The sequence below is a fragment of the Meriones unguiculatus genome (assembly GCF_030254825.1).
Source record: "Meriones unguiculatus strain TT.TT164.6M chromosome 13 unlocalized genomic scaffold, Bangor_MerUng_6.1 Chr13_unordered_Scaffold_34, whole genome shotgun sequence".
NCBI lineage: Eukaryota > Metazoa > Chordata > Mammalia > Rodentia > Muridae > Meriones > Meriones unguiculatus.
The window spans coordinates 4,952,261-4,974,759 of record NW_026843646.1 but is presented as its reverse complement, the minus strand read 5'-3'; the positions used below and the strand labels follow the sequence as shown (position 1 = coordinate 4,974,759).

The 22,499-nt window shown below is 37.7% G+C and overlaps 1 protein-coding gene across 1 annotated transcript in view; it reads left to right on the top strand.

Annotated features, from left to right (window-relative positions):
* Positions 1–19,698, top strand: part of LOC132650859 (zinc finger protein 120-like) — a gene marked incomplete at both ends in the record, with an annotated part of 50,924 nt that extends 31,226 nt beyond the window's left edge. The window contains one exon of the mRNA XM_060376190.1: positions 19,335–19,698. Coding sequence (XP_060232173.1) covers positions 19,335–19,698 — 364 coding nt within the window. The remainder of the gene's footprint in view (positions 1–19,334) is intronic.
* Between the last annotated feature and the right edge of the window lie 2,801 nt (positions 19,699–22,499).

Below are 22,499 nucleotides of genomic sequence, written 5' to 3'. Positions count from 1 at the left end.
AATAAAGCTGCTTTGAACATGGTGGAGCAAATTTCCATGTTATGTACTTGAGCATCATTTGGATATATGCTTAGGAGTGGTATAGCTGGAACTTGAGGAAGCACTATTCCTAATTGTCTGAGAAAGAGCCAGATTGATTTCCAAAGTGGTTGTACAAGTTTATATTCACACCAACAATGGAGGAGGGTTCCCCTTTCTCCACATCCACACCAGCATGTGTTGTCAATTGAGTTTTTTATCCTAGGCATTCTGATGGGTGTAAGGTAAATCTCAGGGTAGTTTTGATTTGCATTTCCCTGATGACTAAGGACTTTGAGCATTGCTTTAAATGTTTCTCTGCCATTCAATATTCCTCTGTAAGATTTAGGGTTGGATACTTTCCTAGTCTGTAGGATGTTGTTTTGATCTGATGACAGTCTTCTGCTTTACAGAAGATTTTCAGTTTCATGAGGTCCTATTTATTGAATGTTGATTTTAGAGCCTGTGCTGTTGGTGTTCTTTTCAGGAAGTTGTCTCCTGTGCCAATGAGTTCAAGGCTCTTCCCCACTTTTTCTTCTAACAGATTTGGTGTATCTGGTTTATGTTGAGATCTTTGATCCACTTGTGCTTTAATTTGGTTCAGGGTGATGAATATGGATCTATTTGCATTTTCTACATGTAGACATCCAGTTAGACCAGCACCATTTATTGAAGATTCTGTCATTTTTCCATTGTATGGTTTTGGGTTTTTTTTTGTCAAAAAAAATAAATAAAGTATCCGTAGCTGTGTTGGTTTATTTCTGAGTCTTCTGTTTGATTCCATTGATCGACCATTATGTACCTATGCTAGTAGCATGCAGTTTATTATTATTATTGCTCTGTGGAACAGTTTGAGATCCAGAAGATCTGCTGTTGTACAGATTGTTTTAGCAATTCTGGATTTTTTTGTTTTCTATATGAAACTGACTTTTTTTTCTTTAAAGGTCTGTAAAGAATTGTGTGGGTATGTGATGGGAATTGTACTGGATCTGTAGATTGCTTTTGGCAGGATGGCCATTTTCATTGTTTTAATCCTACCAATCCATGAGCATTGGAGCTCTTTTCTTCTTCTGATATGTTTTTTCAATTACTTCCTTCAGAAACTTGAATTGTTTTTTAAACAGGTCTTTCAGTTGTTTGGTTAGAGTCACACCAAGGTGCTTTATGTTATTAGGGGCTATTTTGAAGGGTGTTTTTACCCTAATTTCTTTCTTGGCCCTTTTGTCTTTCATATATAGGAGGGCTACAGAATTTTTGTTAATTTTGTATCCAGCCCTTTTGCTGAAAGTGTTTATCAGCTGAAGGAGTTCTCTGGTTAAATTATGGGATCACTCATGTATATCATCATATGCATGGGACAACTACTGCCACCTCTGCTGAGCAGGGAGACCCATGCTTGGGCAAGGGGAAGTACAGAGGGGGTTGAATATTCGACACTCTCAATCCTCAGAGATGTCCATGGGTGACCTGGCTACAAACTCTCCAAACTCACAGATTTTCCCCTCTCACCCAGGAAACCTCAATGTGGATGTTCTGGTTTCAGCAGCCCCTCCATTCACAAATTTCAGAATTTTAGATCCTGTTCCCCTCAGAAACATTGCACACTGTTTGCTGCCATGCTGGACCCCTTTCCTTTTCTTAGATTCTTAGAAAGTTCTTCTCCTATCAGGTTAGTATCATAAACCTGAGATCAAATATCCATTGTATTTCTAATCCATTCCTCTCTTGGTGCTGATCTTGCTTTTAAAGGTCTAATCACCTTTTTGCATTTTAAATAAGCATTTTCAAAAGCCAAAAATTCAATTGATATTTTTCTGGCTTCTGAATCTGATATGTTCACTAGGCTGGAGTATCAAAAGAATTTTCTATGGACTATTACAGCTAGAATGAGATCACCAGTGGTAGTAGAAATTCGGGTGTTCTAGCCTATGGCAATAGCAAAGTGTTACCATTCTTGGTTAAGCTGCTGTGCTAAGCACCTCAGAAGTGCAGGTGAAAGTCCATGCCTGGTTGGTTGCAACCAAGACTCAGGCCTGGTGAGACACAGACCCAGTGAGTCCTAGGCCCAGTGGGCCATTGAGCAGGCCCAAAGGGAAACAAATGATGACTCTCAGGGGCCAAGATGGAAGGCTGATGGTATCAAGTGGCATACAACCAACCACATGGATTCACACCCAGCATGTTTATTTGAAGTCAGGGATTTATAAACCTTGGGCAAAGAGAAGGATTTTGAGGATGAATGTTTGATTTACTATGGTCTAGGGGTCAAGGATACTTGGCTTATGTATGCATGAAAATGTATATTCATTTTCCATGCAGTATCATGGTCCTATTGCAAGAAGGAGAACACAGTACTTAATTATCCTATTTGTAGGGGGAAAATCTCTGAGTACAGTTGAATGTCACTGCTGAAGAATAAGATCCTAAGCAGGGTGATGCATTTCTAGGAATTTAGAGATGCTTGTTGGAGCAGTTTTCTTATCAGGAAAGGGTTTGGCTAATAATCTGCCCTGAGGCTCTTTACCAGACCTGGGGTCAAACATATCAGGGAGTGGATTTTTAGGCCCTTCCTTGAGAAAACATAGTTCACCTTCATAGACTGAGTGCAAATAAATGGCTATCCAAAGATGTCAGAGTTTACCCTAATCCAGCAAAGCCTCACATCCCTCAAATGTTTGTTGGCTTTATTTAAGGAATTTATTGGTTTCCTCCAATAGTGTGATTATGTTTTGCCTGGATTTCCTTATGGAATTTATTCATATCACATACCACAGCACATCCTGAATATACAAACATAGCTGAAAGCATACACAAAAAAAATCTTTAAACAAACAAACATCATGAAGATGATGAAGATGATATTGGTCATTACAGCAATTGGTGCAAAAGGAGGTGTTTAAGTATATAATGCAAGCACACTGTTTCTATAAAAATCTGCTTTCTTCTACTTGACATTTAAAAGTTTACATTTTCTGACACTGGTGCAGACATATATCCAATCATCAATCACAGAAAATAATATGGTTCCCAAATGATCATAACAGATATCCCTTTCTTTATCATAAGAGTATGAGATAATTTTAGTAGTCAAAATTATTTTATTCTAATGTTGAAACATTTGTATGCTTTAATGGAATCTCTTCAATTGGAATAGCCCTCCACCTCCAATACATTTTTTATTGTTGCCAAAGGAAATAACCAGATTTCACAAGTTGAGTAATGGCCAGTGATGTCTTTGATTTTGATTTTGACTATAATCCTATTGTATTTGCTTATAGGAATATGTTATATTTATAGGCCTATCTTTGTGTTTCCTTTTGACAGGGGTGCTATGTATATTGTGTGATTTGTTTATATATATTATATTATATTATATTATATTATATTATATTATATTATATTAATTTTTTCTCTTGAAAGGAATAGACCTTCACATATTTTTGCCTTCTGAAAATTTATTATATTATGCTATAATTCCTTGAGTTTCTGTTGATTTGGGGACTTGATTTAGAGAAACAGTTTTACTTTTCTCTTCTTGATCTTAAAGGCTTCCCTCTCCTCATTCCTTGGTATATCTGTGTTTTCAAATTCTTGCAATCATCAATGTATCGGTTTTTACTACTTAAGTGACTGATAGAATTAACACAATATTTTTGTTTTTTTATATTTTTTCTTTATTAATTACAGTTTATTCACTTTGTATTCCCCCTGTGATTCTCTCCCTTCTCCCATCCCTATCCCTCCCTTCCTCCACCTTCTGCATGCATGTCCCTCCCCAAGTCCACTGATAGGGGAGGATTTCTTTTCCTTCTTTCTGATCCTAGTCAATTAGGTCTTATCAGGAATGGCTGCATTGTCTTCTTCTGTGGCTTGGTAATGCTGCTTCCCCCTCAGGGGGAGGTAATTAAAGAGCAGGCCAATCAGTTCATGTCAGAGACAGTCCCTGTTCCTATTAAAATGGAACCCACTTGGATACTGAACTGCCATGGGCTACATCTGTGCAGGGCTCTTAGGTTTTCTCCATGCATAGTCCTTGGTTGGAATATCAGTCTCAGGAAAGTCCCCTGTGCTAAGGTATTTTGGTTCTGTTGCTCTCCTTATGGAGTTCCTGTCCTCTCCAGATCTTACTGTTTCCCACTTCTTTCCTAAGATTCCATGCACTCTGCCCAAAGGTTGCCCATAAGTCTCAGCATCTACATTGATAATCTGCAGGGCAGAGATTTTCATGGGTCCTCTGTGTCAGGCTCCTGACTTGTTCCCTCTTAGTTTTTCATATACTGTTGTATCTTTGTCCTTATTAGCTTCAGTTGTCAACATTTCAAAGCCTACAGTCATCTGAGGGAGCCTCAATTAAGGGCATGCCCTCAACAGAGAAGCTGGCTGCTATATCTGTGAGAGATTGTGTTGACAGATGATTGATGTGGGAAGGCTCTTCCACTGAGAGATGCAATAACCCTAAGAAAATGGGCTTGGCCCACGTAAGATAACTACCTGAGCATGAGACAGTGATTAAGTAGGAGACCAACCCAAAAACGTTTGTCATGGCTTTTGCCTTAATTTCATTCAAACTTGACTTTCTATGCTAAGCTCCCAAAATGATGGACTGTGATCTGACACAACCAAACTCAATGAGTAAACCCATTTATGACCTGGGATTCTTTTGGTTACGGGATGTAGTCACAGAACAAAGTAGCAAATTAGAACAAATATATATATATATACAAAGAGTGATTTCACTGCTGGACACAACCTTGGAATCTTCACTTTTTAAGGAATATGGAAAACATCAGGATTTAAGATGGGAAAAACTTTAGAAAGCTGTATACAGAGCTTCATCGGCTATTCTGGTAGGACTTAGTTGATCAGAGTGTTGACAGTAATACAGACAAAGTAAGTCCAGGTCATAGGATTTCAGTGGAAAATAGACTCCATGGAAAATTAAGCTAGAGGTCATTTGTGTGATATTTTAGCTGCAAATCATGCTTATTCTGCCCATGCCTTGAGAAATTGAGTAAAGTAGAATTAAAAAATAATGGGCTGGATTTCTTACATGGAATGTTGAATCTGTTGAATGGATATTATTAGTGAGATGTTCAGGGCCAGAGTAAAAGAATGAGCCAAGTGGAGCAGAAATAAATGTAAGGTCTTTGGTTTGTAGAGAAAAACACTAGGTAGTTTTAGATGGCAGAAACGTGGTGAAACAGAGACAGGAATTTTCAAGGAGATTATTGCCATCAAAGAGAAGGTCCTAGCTTTGGATCTGAAGCCTAAGATGGTTTCCATAGATTAATACTCCCTCTTGCTAATTCTTCTGTTAATGGAAGGAGTAGGCAACGTGATTCCTAGTGCCAGGAAAGAGCTTCATATAAAAGCTGCTCCAAATGTGGTCAAAGTGTGACAACGTCCATCCCAATTTAGAATCCAACTTGACAGGCTCACCCATGTTGTGCTGGTTCTGGAAACAAGAAAGATTCAAAATTTAAGGTAATGGATGCTTTCTTTGTGGTTTCTGTTCAGCACTGTGCCAGCCATCTGTGTTTGGCAGAATCAGATCCCCAGCAAAGATGCTGTAAAGGTTCATTGCATGAAGCAGGGTCAAGTTGTACCTTGACACTACAAGATGTTCAGATACATAAGTTATGAGACACATCTAATATAGTGCTGCCTTTAGGAAGTGGAAGTAACCAAACAGAGATGTATGATACATTGCAGGGATAGGACCATCTAAGCCTTTTGAATCAGCAACAGGATTTGTTGTTTTCCTTGCTGATCTTTTTTCCTTGGTCCAGTCTCCCATCACTATATACTGGAATGAAAATGGGTATTCTGTGCATCTATGTTGGAATGATGTAACTTGTTTCTGATGTTACAAGATGTGGCACCCAAGAGATTTTTCTTCTGTGTCAGTAGAGACTTTGGACATTTGGACAGTGTATGAGCTATTGCAGAATTTTAGGATCATTGAAATTAGACTACATTTTCATTATGGGATGACAATAATTCTACAGTGAATTTGGTCAGAACATATTTGATTGAATCAAAATAGCTCCCAGAGAAGATAATGTTTCTGTTTTGACATTGAAGAAAAAGTTTCTATGTAGCTGTGGCTGTCCTGAAAGTTGGTATGTAGACCAGGCAGGTTTTGAACTTACAAGTCTAACTGCAGTTGAGTATTTGGCTTAAATTTAGTCCAACATGCCTGGCATGAACATCATCATCATTGGCCGCTGAGCCTGGAATGTAGGGTCAGGTGTATGACAACCTTCCTACTTGTTCTGTTTGGTTCTTTTTAACTTTATTTATTTATTTATTCACATTTAATTCATTTTTAATTTAAATTTGTTTCTTAATAATTTATTCTCTGACATGAACTTGGCTCTTTGATCACCTCCTCCTGGAGGGTGCAGCCTTGTGAGGCCAAAGAGCAAAATGATGCAGCCATCCTTGATGAGACATGATAAGCTAGGATCAGACAGAAGGGGAAGAGTTCCTCCCCTATCAGGAGACTAGAAAAAGGGCATGGGAGGGAAGAAGGAGGGTGGATGGGACTGGGAGTTACAGTAGGGATACAAAGTGAATAAATTGTAATAAATAAATAAATAGCATTTAAAAATAATTTATCTGCTTAACATCCCAGTTGAAACCCCTCCCTTGTCTCTTGCTGGCCTTACCCTCCTTTCCTCTTTCCCCCTTATCTAATTTTCTACTTCTCAGATGGTAGGAGCCCTCCTATCAATTCTCACTAGGACTGCCTGTATCCTCTTCCTTTGTGACATGCAATGCCCGCTCCACCACGGGGAAGTGATTAAAGAGCAGGTAACAGAGTCCATATGAGAGACGTGGGATCCTCTTACTATGGATCCCACATGGAGACTGAGCTGCCTATCAGCTACATCTGAGCAGGGGTCTGGGTCCTCTTCATGAATTGTCTTTGGTTGGTGCATCAGTCTCTGCAGGTCCCCTGGGCCCAGATTCATTGGACTTGTTGGTCTTCTTATGGACCTCCTGTCAGCTTTGGGTCTTTCTATCCTCCCAGTCTTTCCTATGACTTCCTGTGCTCTGCCCAAAGTTTGGCTGTGAGTCTTAACATCTGCTTCGATCCCCTGCTGGGTAGAGTCTTTCAGAGAATATGTATGTTAGGCTCTCATCCTCTTCCCTCTCCTCAGTCACTTCTGATGTCAATTCTATTTGCCCTTTTGAATAAGAATTGACCATCCTCCATAGGGTCCTCTTTTTATTTAGCTCCTTTAGGCCTGTGGCTTGTAGTATGTTTATCCTGTATTATGGCTATTATCCACTTACAAATGAGTATATATCATGCATGTCTTTCTGGTTTTGGAATAACTCGCTTAGGATGATAATTCCTAGTTCCATCCACTTGCCTGAAAATTTCATGGTTTCCTTTTTGTTTTAAATACCCAAGTAGCATTCCATTGTGTAAATGTACCACAATTTCTGTAAAACAATGGTTTGTTTGAGAGACATGTAGTTTGTTTCCCTATTCTGACTATTATGAATATAGATGCTATGAACATAGTTGAGCAAATATCTTTGTTGAATGGTGGAGCATCTTTTTTATATATGCCCAGGAATGGTATAGCTGGGTCTTGAAGTAAAACTATTTCCAATTGTCTGAGAAAGCATCAGATTGATTTCTAAAGCGGTGGTATAAGTTTGCACTCCCACCAGCAATGGAGGAGTGTTACTCTTTCTCCACATTCTTGCTAGCTTGCTGTCACTTCAGGTTTTAACATTAACCATGATGGGTTTAAGATGGAATGTCATTTGCATTTCCATGATGGCTATAGATATTGAGCATTTAATGTCCACCATTTTGATATTCCTCTGTGGATAAATCTCTGTTTAGTTCTGTACCCCAGTTTTAAATTGGATTATTTGGATTGTTGGAGTTTAATTTCTTGAGCTCTTTATATATATTGTTTATTAGCTCTTTCTGTTGTATGTAGGGTTGGTGAAGATCTTTTCTCAGGCTGTAGGCAGTCATTTTGTTCTATTGACAGTGTTCTTTGCTTCATAGATTTTTGTTTCATGAGATCCTATTCATTAATTCCTGATCTTAGAGCAAGTGCTCTTGGTGTTCTGTTGAGGAAGTTACCTTCTATGCCAATGAGATCGAGAATCTTTCCCACTTTTTTTTCTAACAGATTTAGTGTATCTGGTTTTATGTTGAGGTCTTTGAACAACTTGGACTGCAGTTTAGTGCAGGGTGATAAATATGGATCTATTTTCATGTTTCCACATGTAAACTTCAGGTTAGACCAGCACTGTTTATTGAAGATGCTGTCCTTTTTCCATTGCATGGTTTTGGCTTCTTTGTCAAAAATCAAGTGAACATAGGTGTGTGGGTTTATTTATGGGTCTTCACTTCAATTCCATTGATCCACTGATTGTTTTTATTATAGTACCATGCAGTTTTTATTACTATTGATATATAATAGACCTTGAGATGAAGAATGGTGATACCTACTAAAGATCCCCTATTGTACAGGACTGTTTTAGCTATTCTGGCTTTTTTATTTTTCCATATGAAGCTGAGAATTGTTCTTTCAAGTTCTTTAATGAATTATGTTGATATTTTGATGGGAATATCATTGAATCTGTAGATTGTTTTTTGTTACGATGGCAATTTTTACTAAGTTGATCCTACTGATCCATGAGCATGAGAGATATTTTTGTCTTCTGGTATCTTTTTCAATTTCTTTCTTCAGAGGCTTGAAGTTTTTGGGGTTTGTTGTTGTTGTTGTTGTTGTTGTTGTTGTTCATATAGGTTTTTTACTGGCTTGTTGAGGATAACACCAAAATACATTATGTTTTTTTGGTTGTTGTTGTTTTTTTTTTTGTTTTGTTTTTTTACTGGCTATTGTGAAGGGTGTTATTTTCCTAATTTTTTTTCAGTCCATTTGTCTTTTGCATACAGGAGTGTATTTTTTTGAGTTTTTTTTAAGTGAACTTTATATCCACCCACTTTGCTGAAGTGTTTTTCAACTGTAGGAGTTCCCTACAGTAGAATTTTGGGCTCATTTTTGTATACTGTCATATCATCTGTGAATAGAGATACTTTGACTTCTTCCTTATCAATTTGTATCCCCTTAATCTCCTTTAGTTGTCTTATTGCCCTAGATAGGTCTTCGAGTACTGTAGTGAAGAGATTTGGAGAGAGTGTGTAGCCTTGTCTTGTCCCCAAGTCCAGTGGAATTGACTTAAACATTCTTTTCATTTAGTTTGATGTTAGCTATATACTATTCTGTATATATTCTGTATATTCTGTATATATTCTGTATACTATCTTTACTATTTTTAGATATGTGCCTTGTCCCTGGTCTCTCCAAGACTTTAAACAAGAATAACTGTTGGATATTGTCAAATGCTTTTTCAGCATCTAAGAAAATGGTCTTTTTTTCAATTTGTTTATACAGTGGATTACATTGATGGATTCCATATACTTAACCACCCTTGCATGCCTGGGATGAAGCCTACTTGGTCATGGTGGATGATATCTTTGATGTGTTCTTGGATTTGGTTTGCAAGTATTTTATTGAGTATTTTTACATCATTGTACATAAAATAGATTGGTCTGAAGTTCTCTTTCTTTTGGGGAATCCTTGTGGATTTATCAAGGTGACTGTGTTCTTACAAAAGGAATTTGGTCATGTTGCATCCATTACTATTTTGTGAAATAATTTGGAGAATATCAGTATTCGCTCTTCTTTGAAGGTCTTGTAGAATTCTGCTCTGAAATCATCTGGCCCTTGGCTTTTTTTGGTTGGGAGTATTTTGATGGCTGCCTCTAATGCCTTAGGCACTATAAGACTATTTAATATCTTTACCTGATGTTGATTCAACTTTGGTAAGTGGAATCTAAAGAGAATTGTATATTTTAGATTTTGAAATTTTGGGGCATATAGGCTTTTGACATAAGAGTTAATGGTTCTTTAGATTTTCTCAGTGTTTGTTATATCTTTTTCTTTCAGACTTTGTTGATTTGGATAGTGTCTTTCTGCCATTTACTTAGTTTGGCTAAGAATTTGTCCGTGTTTTTTATTTTCTCAAAGAACTAGCTCTTGGTTTTGTTGATTCTTTGAATTATTATCTTTGATTCTAATTCATTGTTATCAGCCCTGAGTTTGGTTTTTCCTAGTGGTCTACTCTTGCTGGGTGTGTCTGCTTCTTTTTTCCTAGGTCTTTCAGGTATGCCATTAAGTTGCTTGTATGGGATGTCTGCAATAGCTTATGATGGCCTTTGTTGGTATTCAAACTCCTCTTCAGACTGCTTTCATTGCATCCCATATGAAGTTGAGAAATCTTCTATCAAGGTTTGTAAAATATTCTGTTGGTATTTTGATGGAAATTTCATTGAATCTGTAGATTGCTTTTGGTAAGATGTCCATTTTTACTATGTTAACCCTGCCAAGCCATGAGTATTGGAGATAGTTCCATATTCTGATATCTTCTTCCAATTCTTTCTTCAGAGACTTGAAGTTTTTTTCATACAAGTCTTTGACTTGCTTGGATATGGTCACACCAAGGTACTTCATGTTCTTTGTGGCTATTGTGAAGGGTGTTGTTTCCCTAATTTCTTTCTCAGCCCTTTTATCTTTTGTATACAGGAGGGCTACTGATTTTTTGAGTTAATTTTGTATCCAGCCACTTTGCTGATGGTGTTTATCATCTGTAGGAGTTCCCTGGTAGAAGTTTTGGAGTTACTCAGGTATACAATCATATAATCTGCAAATATTGATACTTTGACTTCTTCCTTTCCAAATTGTATCCTTTTGGTCTCCTTTAATTTTCTTCTTGTTCTAGCAAGGACTTCAAGAACTATGTTGAAGAGATATGGAGAAAGTGAGCAGCCTTGCCTTGTCCCTGAATTCAGTGTGATTGCTTTAAGTTTCTTTCTGTTTACTTGATGTTGGCTACAGGCTTGCTGTATATTGCTTTTACTATGTTTAGGTATGTGCCTTGTATCCCTGATCTCTCCAATAGTTTAAACATGAATGGATGCTGGATTTTTTCAAATGCTTTTTCAGCATCTAAGGGAGATTATCATGTGTTTTTTTTTTTCTTTCCATTTTTTAATATTGTGAATCACATTGATGGATTTTTGTATAGTGAACCACCCCTGCATACCTGGCATGAAGTGTACATGGTCATAATGGATGATATATTTGATGTGTTCTTGTATTGGGTTTGCAAAGTATTTTGTTGATTTATTTTGTTACATCAATGTTCATAAGGGAGATTGGCCTGAAATTCTCTTTCTTTGTTGGGTCTTTGTGAGGTTTAGGTTACAAGGTGACTGTGGCTTCAATGAATGAGGTTCGTAGTGTTCCTTCTGTTCCTATTTTGTGGAATAAATTGAAGATAGCTGGAGTTACCTCTTCTTTGAAGGTGTGGTAGAATTCTGCACTGAAACCATCTGGTCCTGAGCTTTTTGTGGATTGGAGTATTTTGAGGAATGCTATTTTCTTAGTGGATAAAGGACTATTTTATTGATTTACCTGCTCTTGATTCAGCTTTGGTAAGTGTAATTGATTAAGAAAATTGTCCATTTCATTTAGATTTTCAAATTTTGTGGCATATAGTCTTTTGAAGTAAGTCCTAACGATTGTTTGGATTTCCTTAGTGTCTTTTGTTTTGTCCCATTTTCATTTCTGATTTTGTTAATTTGGATAATCTCTCTCTGCCTTTTAGTTAGTTTGGCTAAGGGTTTGTATATCTTGTTAATTTTCTCAAAGAACCAGGTCTTGGTTTCATTGATTCTTTGAATTGTTTTATTTGTTTCTACTTTATTGATTTCAGTCCTGAGTTTGATTATTTCCAGTGTCTATTCTTTTTTTTTGTGCGTCTGCTTCTTTTTTCCTAGGGCCTTTAGATGAGCTATTAAGTTGATTATGTGAGATGTTACAAATTTCTTCTTGAAGGCACTTAGTGCTATGAACTTTCCTCTTAGCACTGCTTTCATTGTCTCCCATAAGTTTGGTTGTGTTGTGTCTTCATTTCCATTGAATTCTAGGAAGACTTTAATTTCTTTCTTTATTTCTTCACTGAACCAGCTGTCATTTAGTAGTGAGTTGTTCAGTTTCCATGTGAGTGTAGTCTTTTTGCTATTTCTGTTGTTGTTGAGGTCCAGCTTTAGTCCATGGTAATTATACAGGATACAAGGCATTATTTCAATCTTCTTGTATCTGTTGAGACTCACTTTGTGACCAACGATATGGTCTATTTTGGAGAAGGTTCCATGAGGTGCTGAGAAGAAGGTAAATTCTTTTTTCTTTGGGTGTAAGATTCTGTAGATATCTGTTAGGTCCATTTGATACGTGACCTCTATTAGAGATATTGTTTCTTTATTTAATTTCTGTTGTTTACCTGTCCTTTGTTGAGAGTGGGGTGTTGAAGTTTCCCAGTAGTAATGTATGGGGATTTGTGTGTGGTTTAGGTTTATTAATGTTTCTTTTACAAACGTGGGTACCTTTGTCGTTGGAGCATAGATGTTCAGAATTGTGATTTCTTCTTGGCGGAATTTTCCTTTGATGAGTATGAAATGACCTTCCTCATGTCTTTTGATTAATTTTGGTTGAAAATCTACTTTATTAGATATTAAAATGGCTACTCCTGCATGTTTCTTGGGTCCATTTGCTTGGAACCTTTCACCTTTTTACTCTCAGGTAATGTCTATCTTTGTGACTTAGATGTGTTTTTTGTATGCAACAGATTGCTGGGTCTTGTTTACATATCCATTCTGATAGTCTGTGTCTTTATTGGAGTGTTAAGTCCATTGATGTTGAGGGAAATTAATGATCAGTCGCTGTTAGTTCCTTTTATTTTGATGTTGCTTGTGGTAGTGTGTTTGGGTGCTTGGTTACTTTTAGTTTAGACATTATTTCTTTCCTGTGTTTTCCTGAATGTAGTTAGCTTTCCTGGGTTGTAGTTAGTTTTCCTTCTAGGAGCTTCTGTACCTCTGGATTGGTGGGTAGGTATTGTTTAAATTTGTTTTTGTCATTAAATATCTTGTTTGCTCCATCTATGATGACTGAGACTTTTGCTGGGTATAGTAGCCTGGGTGGTCATCTGTGTTCTCTTAGGGTCTGCATGATATCTATTCAGGCCCTTCTACCTTTCATAGTCTCTGATGAAAAGTCAGGTGTGATAATGATTGGTTTGCCATTATATGTTACTTGGCCTTTTTCCTTTGCAGCTTTTAGTATTTTTTCTTTGTTCTGTATACTTACTGTTTATTATGTAGTGGGAGGATTTTCTATTCTGGTCTAATTTATTGGGTGTTCTTTAGGCCTCTTGTATTCTTGTAGACCTCTCTTTTAAGTTGGAGAAATTTTCTTCTATGATTTTGTTGAAAATATTTTCTGGGCCTTGGAGGAGGGAATCTTCTTTTTCCTCTATTCCTATTACTTTTAGGTTTTGCTTTTCATGTTGTCTTGGATTTCTTGGATGGTCTGTGTCAGGAATTTTTTAGATTTAACATTTTCTTTGATAGCTACATCTATTTATTCCATTGTGTCTTCCACACCTAAGATTCTTTCTTCCATCTCTCGTAGTCTATTGCTTATGCTTACTTCTGTAGTTCCTCTTTTCCTCCCTAAGTTCTTTCTCTCCACAGTTTCCTCCACTTGTGTTTTCTTTAATTTTTTTCCAATTCTCTTATCAGATCTTGAGCCATTTTATTGATTTCCTTCACTTCTCTGACTGTATTTTCCTTCAATTCCTTCAGCTGTTTGTTCAAACAATCCTCTGTTTTTTTAATATCTTTTAGTGATTTAAGTATTTCCTCTCTAAAAGCCACAAATTACTTGGCTGCAACTTCCTGTATTTCTTTAAGGATGTCCATAATCTGTTTGACTTTATCTTCCTCCATTTCTTTGCAAAAGGCAATAATCTGTTTGACTTTATCTTCATCTAGATCTTTATGTAGTTTATTTTTTTCCGCTATTATCCTGTTCATAAGCACAGATGTAAGGTCATCTTCTTGAATTTCATTTACCATGGTGTGTCCAGGGCTGCTTGCCCCTGAATAACCGGGTTCTGGAGATGCCATACTGCTCTGTCTTTTTGAGCTTTTACACTTGCCTCTACCCATTTGGCTATTTTAGGTGTTGGGTGTTAGTTTCTGGCGCTTCCTGGAATCCTGTGGTGGGGATAATCCCCTTGGCAGGAAGATGATTTTTCCTGAAGGAGGGCTCCTCAGCTTTTGGGGTACTGTCAGTGAATAGCAGGTATTTCTCAGGAACTGCCAAAACTCACCACAGGCATAGAGACCTGAGCAGTAATTGTGGTCTTTGTTAGTCAAGGGGGCTCTTCTCTCACCCAGAGAAGTCCTGGAAACAGCTGTCCTGCTTCTGGCTTTCTTGCTGTGAATTTAGTAAGCTGTAGCTGTAACCTGGGTACCCCATGGTTTGGTCAGCTTAGTTAGGGATAACTGGTTGTCCCTTGGAGCAGTATCTGGGGGGTTGATCTTGGGGATCCCAGGCTTCTGTAGGTCTGAGGTTAGAGCTCTGTGCCCCAGTACCGAAGCAGTAACCCGTGGCAGCTGATCACTGCTCTCACATGTGCAGCAGGAGGCTAGAGTCTGGAGCCTGTGAATAACCAGAAACTTCTCTAAAGCTAGGTGTCCTGAGGTAGGGCCAGATGTTTTCCCCACCTTTGGGTTTTCTCCCAACAAGAAGACCTAGTCTGTGGTGTTTGACATGGTGTGTAGAATGGGTAGGCACTTGCCAGATGGCTACCAAGCTGGTGACTGGGAAAGAACCTGAAAACATTTCCAAGAATGTTCCCATGTGTGGTGGTGGTAGTGTGTGTGGGGGGGGAGTTGGCTGAGTGCTCTAAGCTGGGACCTGCTCTTTCCCTGCCTGTGGGGTTTTCTCCAGACAGGGAAACCCATCCTCTAGTGTCCTGGGGCACAGAGTTCTGTCTGTGATGGAGAGTAGGGCATGCAGGTCTCGCAACTGGAGGCCCACTCAAGGCTGGCAGCTGTGCACCCACCAGCCTGCAGGACCTTTTCCAGGGATAGAATGGGTGACCTGAGGTCAGTCCAACTTTCTTCTTCCCTGTTCTTTTTTTTCTTTTTTTGAGACTGGGGCTCCCAGTCTCTGGTGCCCAGGAGCACACAGTTTTGCCTGGGAAGGTGATCAGGACACACAGGTACATCCTACGCCTGAGATATTTTCCGGGTTCTCACTGAATGACCTGAGAGTGGAACTGAATGATCCCCACACCACTGAGTTTCCTCTCACCTGGGAAACACAATTGCTGTTCTTTTAGGACCCAGAGTTCAGTCTTTTAGTTGCTGTACCAACATTGCTGTCTTGTTCCTGTCCTGGTCCTCCCGGCAATGCCATCTTGGATTCCCTTTTCCTCATCCCTTTCAATTAATTTTGGTTGAAAGTCTGTTTTATTAGATATTAGAATAGTTACTCCTGCTTGCTTCTTGGGTCCCTTTGCTTGAAAAACTTATTCCTGCTGCAACATCCAAGGAATTTTCCCAGAGATTTGCTGGGCACTCTGAGGATGGACCCAATTGTTTCCCTCATCATTGGTTTTCTTCTTACCTTGGAAACACAGTCAGTGGTGTTTGGGGGACCACAGATCCAACTACTGGTCACTGTGCAGTCTCTGCTACCCAGGTTATCAGACACAGTGTACAATCACCCCAGCCATCTGGGATCTATTTTTAGGTTTTACTGAATATAAGTATTTTGATTGTATGCATGAATATGCACCTCTTGTGTGCCTAATCCTCACAGTAGTCTGAAGATGTCTTCAGAATTCATGAACTTATAGCGATTGAAAGTAGCGGGTCCCAGGTAAACACTAACAATTGAGCCCAATTATATGCAAGAGCAGTAATAGCTCCTCACTGCTGAGCCATTTCTCCTATCTTATGTTGCTCATTTATGATCATCATTTACACCGCTAATATTTTTGTCTTCTATTTTTACCTGTTTAAACATGCATTCCCTTTTAGTAAGTTATCATTGAAGTTACAGTTTAAGCTGGGGCACTGCGGATTTCTGGAAAATAAATATACAACAGGAGTGAATGTATAATTCCTTGTAGAAGCTTCAGTAAAGACCTCTGAGTTCTTTCAATATTTTGTGTTTGTTTGATTGACTTTTAGGGGAGGCTCTGTCTTACTATATAGGTCTGGCTGTCCTAGAACTCTTTGAATAGATAATTCTGACATCCAGTTCAATAAGATACAGCTGCGTCTGCCTCCTGAGTGATGGAATTGAAAGCATGACAGAATACACCCAGCTTGTCCACCAATTTTTGTAGTTAGTAACTGTTAATAAATTTCTCTGATCTGTACTTAGTATTGATCATCTGTTAATTTCTCTCTCTGTGTGTCTCTGTCTCTATGTCTCTGTCTCTCTATTTCAAACCCTTCTCTCTGTTTGTCTTTGTCCGCATTAATTGCCATGTCTATTCCAAAGCTATATCCTCTTCAAAAAGTTCAGATATGATACAGTTAAAACTTGTTATTCCGTTTTCTTCTAAAATGACTTAGTGATAACATTAATACTTCTTTTTTAATAAAAAAGTTTTAATCTTTATTTTTAATCTATAGACTACATTATTTAGTAAGGAGGATATACAAAACAATGATCAAAGAATAATCATGTGTTCAATTCCTTTTCTTTTGTCTGGTCACTCAGAAATATGGTGCTATTGGCTATGATTGTTGTTGCTTGCCACTCACATTATTTTTATCCATGTATTCACTGTAGTCCACTTTCCCTTCCACAAATATATGAGCCCCCCTCTTCACATACTGATATGCCACATCCCTGAGCCCTGGTCAAAACATAATATTCAGTACCATGTTGTCTTTTGACTGATGTTACCCATCTGTTCAGTGTCCCCTGATCAACACATCTCATTTGTTGCTATATAAAATATCATGACTGTGTTTTGTCCTTCCACCTGTCTCATGACAGGGTCCTGACCTACTCACCCAAGTAACTGAAAATGATTCATAGATTGCTCAAGTACCCAACTAATGGCTACTTTATATTCATGTCTTACAAACTGATGAAACACAGGTTTTTGAAGCACGCCTTTGTTTTTTGTTTGTTTTTGTTTTTTTTCAATCTAACCTTTAGGCTTTTTCATCTCCCCTACTTCACATCACGCACAGCACCCAACTGTATAACATTCACACTTCTGTGTCAGAAAATAAATGGACGAAGCAGTAGAATTATATGATTATATTGACAATGACGTATAAATTATATTGTTGCCACGGTTTCTGTTGTACAAATGTATGGCATATTTTAGAATTCAGTGACCTTCAATGATGTGCATGTGAAATTCATCCAAGAAGAGTGGGCCTTGCTGGAACCTTCCCAGAAGCAACTCTACAAAGATGTGATGCTAGAGACCTGTGAAAACCTCACTGCTATAGGTAAGACTGCAATTTTTCTTTCACTTTTAAAATAAAGAGACAACTCTTACTTTGTAATTGATCCTCTTCTGTAATTCCAATTGAGAATGAGGAGGAATGTGGTAAATAAATCAGGCATGATTCTAAGGGTCACAGAAGATAATGATTTAAGTTTTGTCTTAATAATAACATGTTATTTCCAATAATATATATTTTTTCGTACTATATTTTTAGGCTACAATTGGGATGACCATAATATTGAAGAACATTTTCAAAGTTCTACCAGTAATAAAAGGTAACTTTATGTGCACACTGATACAGATATGAATCTTAAATTTTAATGTGTCCTGGAAGTTTGGTGTTTTTTGTTTGTTTGTTTATTGGCTGCTTTTTATTTTCTGTTTTTGAAATAGATTTTTTCTGGGTATCTGTGACTTTCTTAGACTTGCTTGTTAGACCAGCCTGACCTCAAAATAACAAGCAAGATATGCCTGCTTCTGCCTCCACAAGTGCTGGGATTGAAGGCATGTACCAGCACACATGGCTGTGTCCTGGAAGTTTTAAAGAAAAGCAACAGTGTAAAAACAGCACTGCTTTACGTGTACTGATGATCATTAAAATCTCATAATTCCATGTACTTCAATGTCAGGTATCTGATTTGTGTTTACAAGGCACTCCCCTAAGATAGAAGAAAATAAAATAATATTGTAACAAAAATACCATTTGAATCATATGGACATTACAACTACTGACTTGAACTGCCAATCTGTTTAGTCTCATTCTATCTACTCAGATATTGTAAGAGGTATACACACTGAATTGGTGATCAGTATGTGTCCAAAACCTTCTAATAAGCAAAAATTTCATAGTAGAACCAGTGTTACTCATTTTCGTGCAGTAACTTTGTAAAGTTTAGTGAAAGAAGCAGCTTATGAGAATCAAGAATATTGTTGTGGAGAAACCTTAATCCCTATATGACATGTCTATGATGAACAAAAAACAAACTGTGTTAATTCAATGTGGGAATCTTTATTATTTTTGTAAATTAAACTGGTATATCATATGTCAAAATGATTCTAAGACACATGAGCATAGGGATATTGAAAGAAGCAGTGTCCCTGTCTTTCTCCAAGAACAATTGATTTGGTAGTAGTCCCCACTGTGAGTAAATTTTCTGAATGTGATAAATAGTTACTGTTAATTGGTTTTGCAACTTCACTGAGAATTTATCAGCAAACTCATATTGCTGAAAATACCTATGAATACTAGAAATTTGGAACTTCTACTTTTCCTGGCTCACTTTGTAAATGAATTATCATTCATACAGTACAAAAATTTGTGAATGGGATTGCTGTGGTAAAACTCTGAATTCTTAAATACTCTTCATATATAGGAGAAAACCTCTTATAGAAAAATGATGCTATAAAAGTGATCCACATAACAAATTCTCTTACCATCACAGGGATCTTCAAAAATACCCATAATGAAGGTGAATACCGTGAATGTAAATAATGTGATAAAACTTTAAAATTTGATTCTTCTTTACCATTAGACCAAATTATGAAATTAATTCATATAGATAAATATATTTATTAGTGTAATGAAATGACGGTGGTAAATCTTTCACATGTGCCAATTTTCTTTGCAGGCATGAAAGCAGTCATACTGGAGAGAAACCCTTTAAATGCACTCTATGTGGGAAAACCTTCCCCTATATCACTGTTCTTATATGGCATAAAAGATCACACACTGGAGAGAAGCCTTACAAATGTAATCAATGTGGTAAAGCCTTTGCAAAAAGCAGTCAGCTCATACGGCATAAAAGAACACATACTGGAGAGAAACATTATGAATGTAATGAGTGTGGCAAAGCCTTTGCAGAAAACAGTACTCTCTTAAGCCATAAAAGAACACACACTGGAGAGAAACCTTATGAATGTACTGAGTGTGGCAAAGCCTTTGCACAAAACAGTACTCTCTTAATCCATAAAAGAATACACACTGGAGAGAAACCTTATGAATGTAACCAGTGTGGTAAAGCCTTTGCACAAAACAGTGCTCTCATAAGCCATAAAAGAACACACACTGGAGAGAAACCTTATGAATGTAACCAGTGTGGTAAAGCCTTTGCACAAAACAGTGCTCTCATAAGCCATAAAAGAACACACACTGGAGAGAAACCTTATGAATGTAATGAGTGTGGCAAAGCCTTTGCACACAACAGTACTCTCTTAAGCCATAAAAGAACACACACTGGAGAGAAACCTTATGAATGTAACCAGTATGGTAAAGCCTTTGCACAAAACAGTCCTCTCATAAGCCATAAAAGAACACACAGTGGAGAGAAACCTTATGAATGTAACCAGTGTGGTAAAGCCTTTGCACAAAACAGTCATCTCTTAAGCCATAAAAGAACACATACTGGAAAGAAACCTTATACGTATACTCAACATGATAAAGCCCTTGCACAACAGAGTAGTCTCCAAAAACATGAAAAAAACACACAGTGGAGAGAAGCCTGGTGAGGGTAATTAGTGTGATAAAACCTTTGCATGTAACAGTCATCTCCTAAGACAACAACACATTCTGGAGGGAAACCATATGATTATAATTATGTGGCAAAGCCTTTGCATATAACATCTCTTAGTACATAAAAGAACACATACTGGAAAGAAGCTGTCTGACTGCATCCAATGTGAATAAACTTTTGCACTTCAGAATCATCTTCAAACTCCTGAAAGAAATCCTAATGGACAGAAAGCCTATGAGTGCTTTTAACATGGTGAAACCATTCTATATTTGTACAATCTTCATCATCATGAAATGATTCATACTTGAGAGAACTTATGAATGTGTTAAAATGGTGAGGCCTTGCACAAATCTAGAGTCGTCATCATCATCATAAAAGTATCCTTACTGGAGAGGAATTCTGTGACTATAAGCAAGGTGGAAAGGCCTTTGTGTACTTTGGTCCACTGAGATGCAACAGAACTGTAAAACTAGCTCAATGGAAATGACCTCACTTTTCTGAAGGGGAAAGGGAATAGAGGCAATAGGAATGGAGGGTAGTAATGCGGGAGTGAAAGGGGGGAGACTTAGATTGGAATGTAAAGTAAATAAACTAATTTTTTAAAAGAATACAATGAATAGTGAATATCAATCACACGCAACAGTATCATATAATAAGGTGTTTATGGAAGACTTATTGATAATCCTGATTCTCAACATTTAGTGTTTTCAATTGCCTCAATTTACACAAGAAACTTTTAGTTCAGTGGATGAATATGTAGGAAATGAACTTTCACCAGCCAGGAAGTTCTCTGAGAGTATCACAACAGTGGTAGCCTGTAGAAGTTTCTTTGTGTACACATACCTATTGTTTCAGAGGTACTACTGAAAAAAATCACAACCCACACTGAATTTTGAGATATGAGGGAGGAGGCTTTCTTTTCCATGTATGACTCTCCTTCTGGCCTAGATGGGTAACCCTGTCAAGGGTGCGTTTTCTCTGCCTGACTTCATCTGGAGAGTATCTTTAGACATGGAAACCACCAATCAAAGTTGATAGATGGCCTTGGACACAGATCACTGATAACTCTCCCCTCCCTTCAAATATAGAATAATTTGGTTCTGTGTTCTTGTTCTTCTTTTTCATATAATAGGAATGTGCTGTTTAATGCAAATCTAGCATTCTTGAATTTCCTAGTATTAAACAATTATCTACACCTATGCTTGGAGCATCCCAGGTACTCCCCAAGGGATATAAGCCACTGTGTTCTGTTTTCTAGAATTAAAGTTGAACTTACTTTCTGAGGTGGTTCCCAGAGTGGCTAACCACTGTTATGCTCGCAAGCTTTCCAAGCTTTATACTACTCATCTTCTACCCCTCATGCCTTCCTGGGCTGGTGCTCCCTGGTCCTCCAGGGAGCAAGAGAATCACATTCTCTGAAATGCCTGTGATAAAATATTTTAGACTGCGTAGCATTTAAAATTTCACATGTTTCTGGATTTGAGATGGTCAATCAAACAGTATCTTGGGATGGGACTCATTAAAATGAGTTATACTTAGTGTTTAGTTCAAGGTAAGGTTGCAGGCAAGCTTCATGGTATGAAATCTTCTAAGGTGAGTACAGTGGCCCATGGAAAATAAATACAAGCAGAAATTTTATTTTTCTGTTTTTAATAGCTGAGTACTGTTCTGATAATGTAAGGGTGAATGGCAGGGGAGAGGAACTCTCCTTTTGAGTAGTCTATGGGAAGGGGATGGGGGAAGGTGGAGGGAGAGACCAGTAGGAGTCGAGGGAGTGACCTTCAATCAGCATATATAATGAATAAATTGTGAATAAATTGTGAAAAATAAAAACAATTGATAAAATAAAATATAGGAAGAAAAACAAAGCAAAACAGCAAAAATTTGAGTCTAGTTTGGTTAACTGCCCTCCCTCAAAGAAAAGAAAGAAGATATATAGAAAGAAAAGAAAAACAGAATCTTTGTCTTTGTCACCTATCTTCCCTGTGAGCTCAGTTGAAGATCATTATGCAATGGAGACCATGATTCTCTCTCTGAAGTTTATGTTACCATAGAAGTAGGATTCAAACCTGAAACTAATGGCAGAGTTTCCTAGTTAACATATCAAATCAAAGCTACCTGCCATTTTCTCTCAGAAATCCTTCAGTCCTTCCATGTTATCTGGCCGTCCAGACTAGTACAGCCCATGCAATACCCTGAATTCTCCTTCCCAGGGCCTGAGATAACCTTACCCCACCCTCACCCACATATAGGCAAACTATTTTGGCTACCTGGTTCTGTCAAGCACCATGCAGGAGCAACAGCAGAACAGCTGTAGAACTCATGGAATGTGGCTCCCCTGTTAGCATAATCATGATGAGTTTGTCTTGGAGAAGCATAATCCCAAGAACTGATTTTCTGGAGGACTTTGTGTTCTTATGTAGCATATCTCTGCTTGCTGCCCTTATGATGCCCATATTCCTTATAACATGAGTTGTATGAAAACTCTAAGAAAGCTTCTATCTCATCACTGGGCAATATCACTGGCATTTAAAA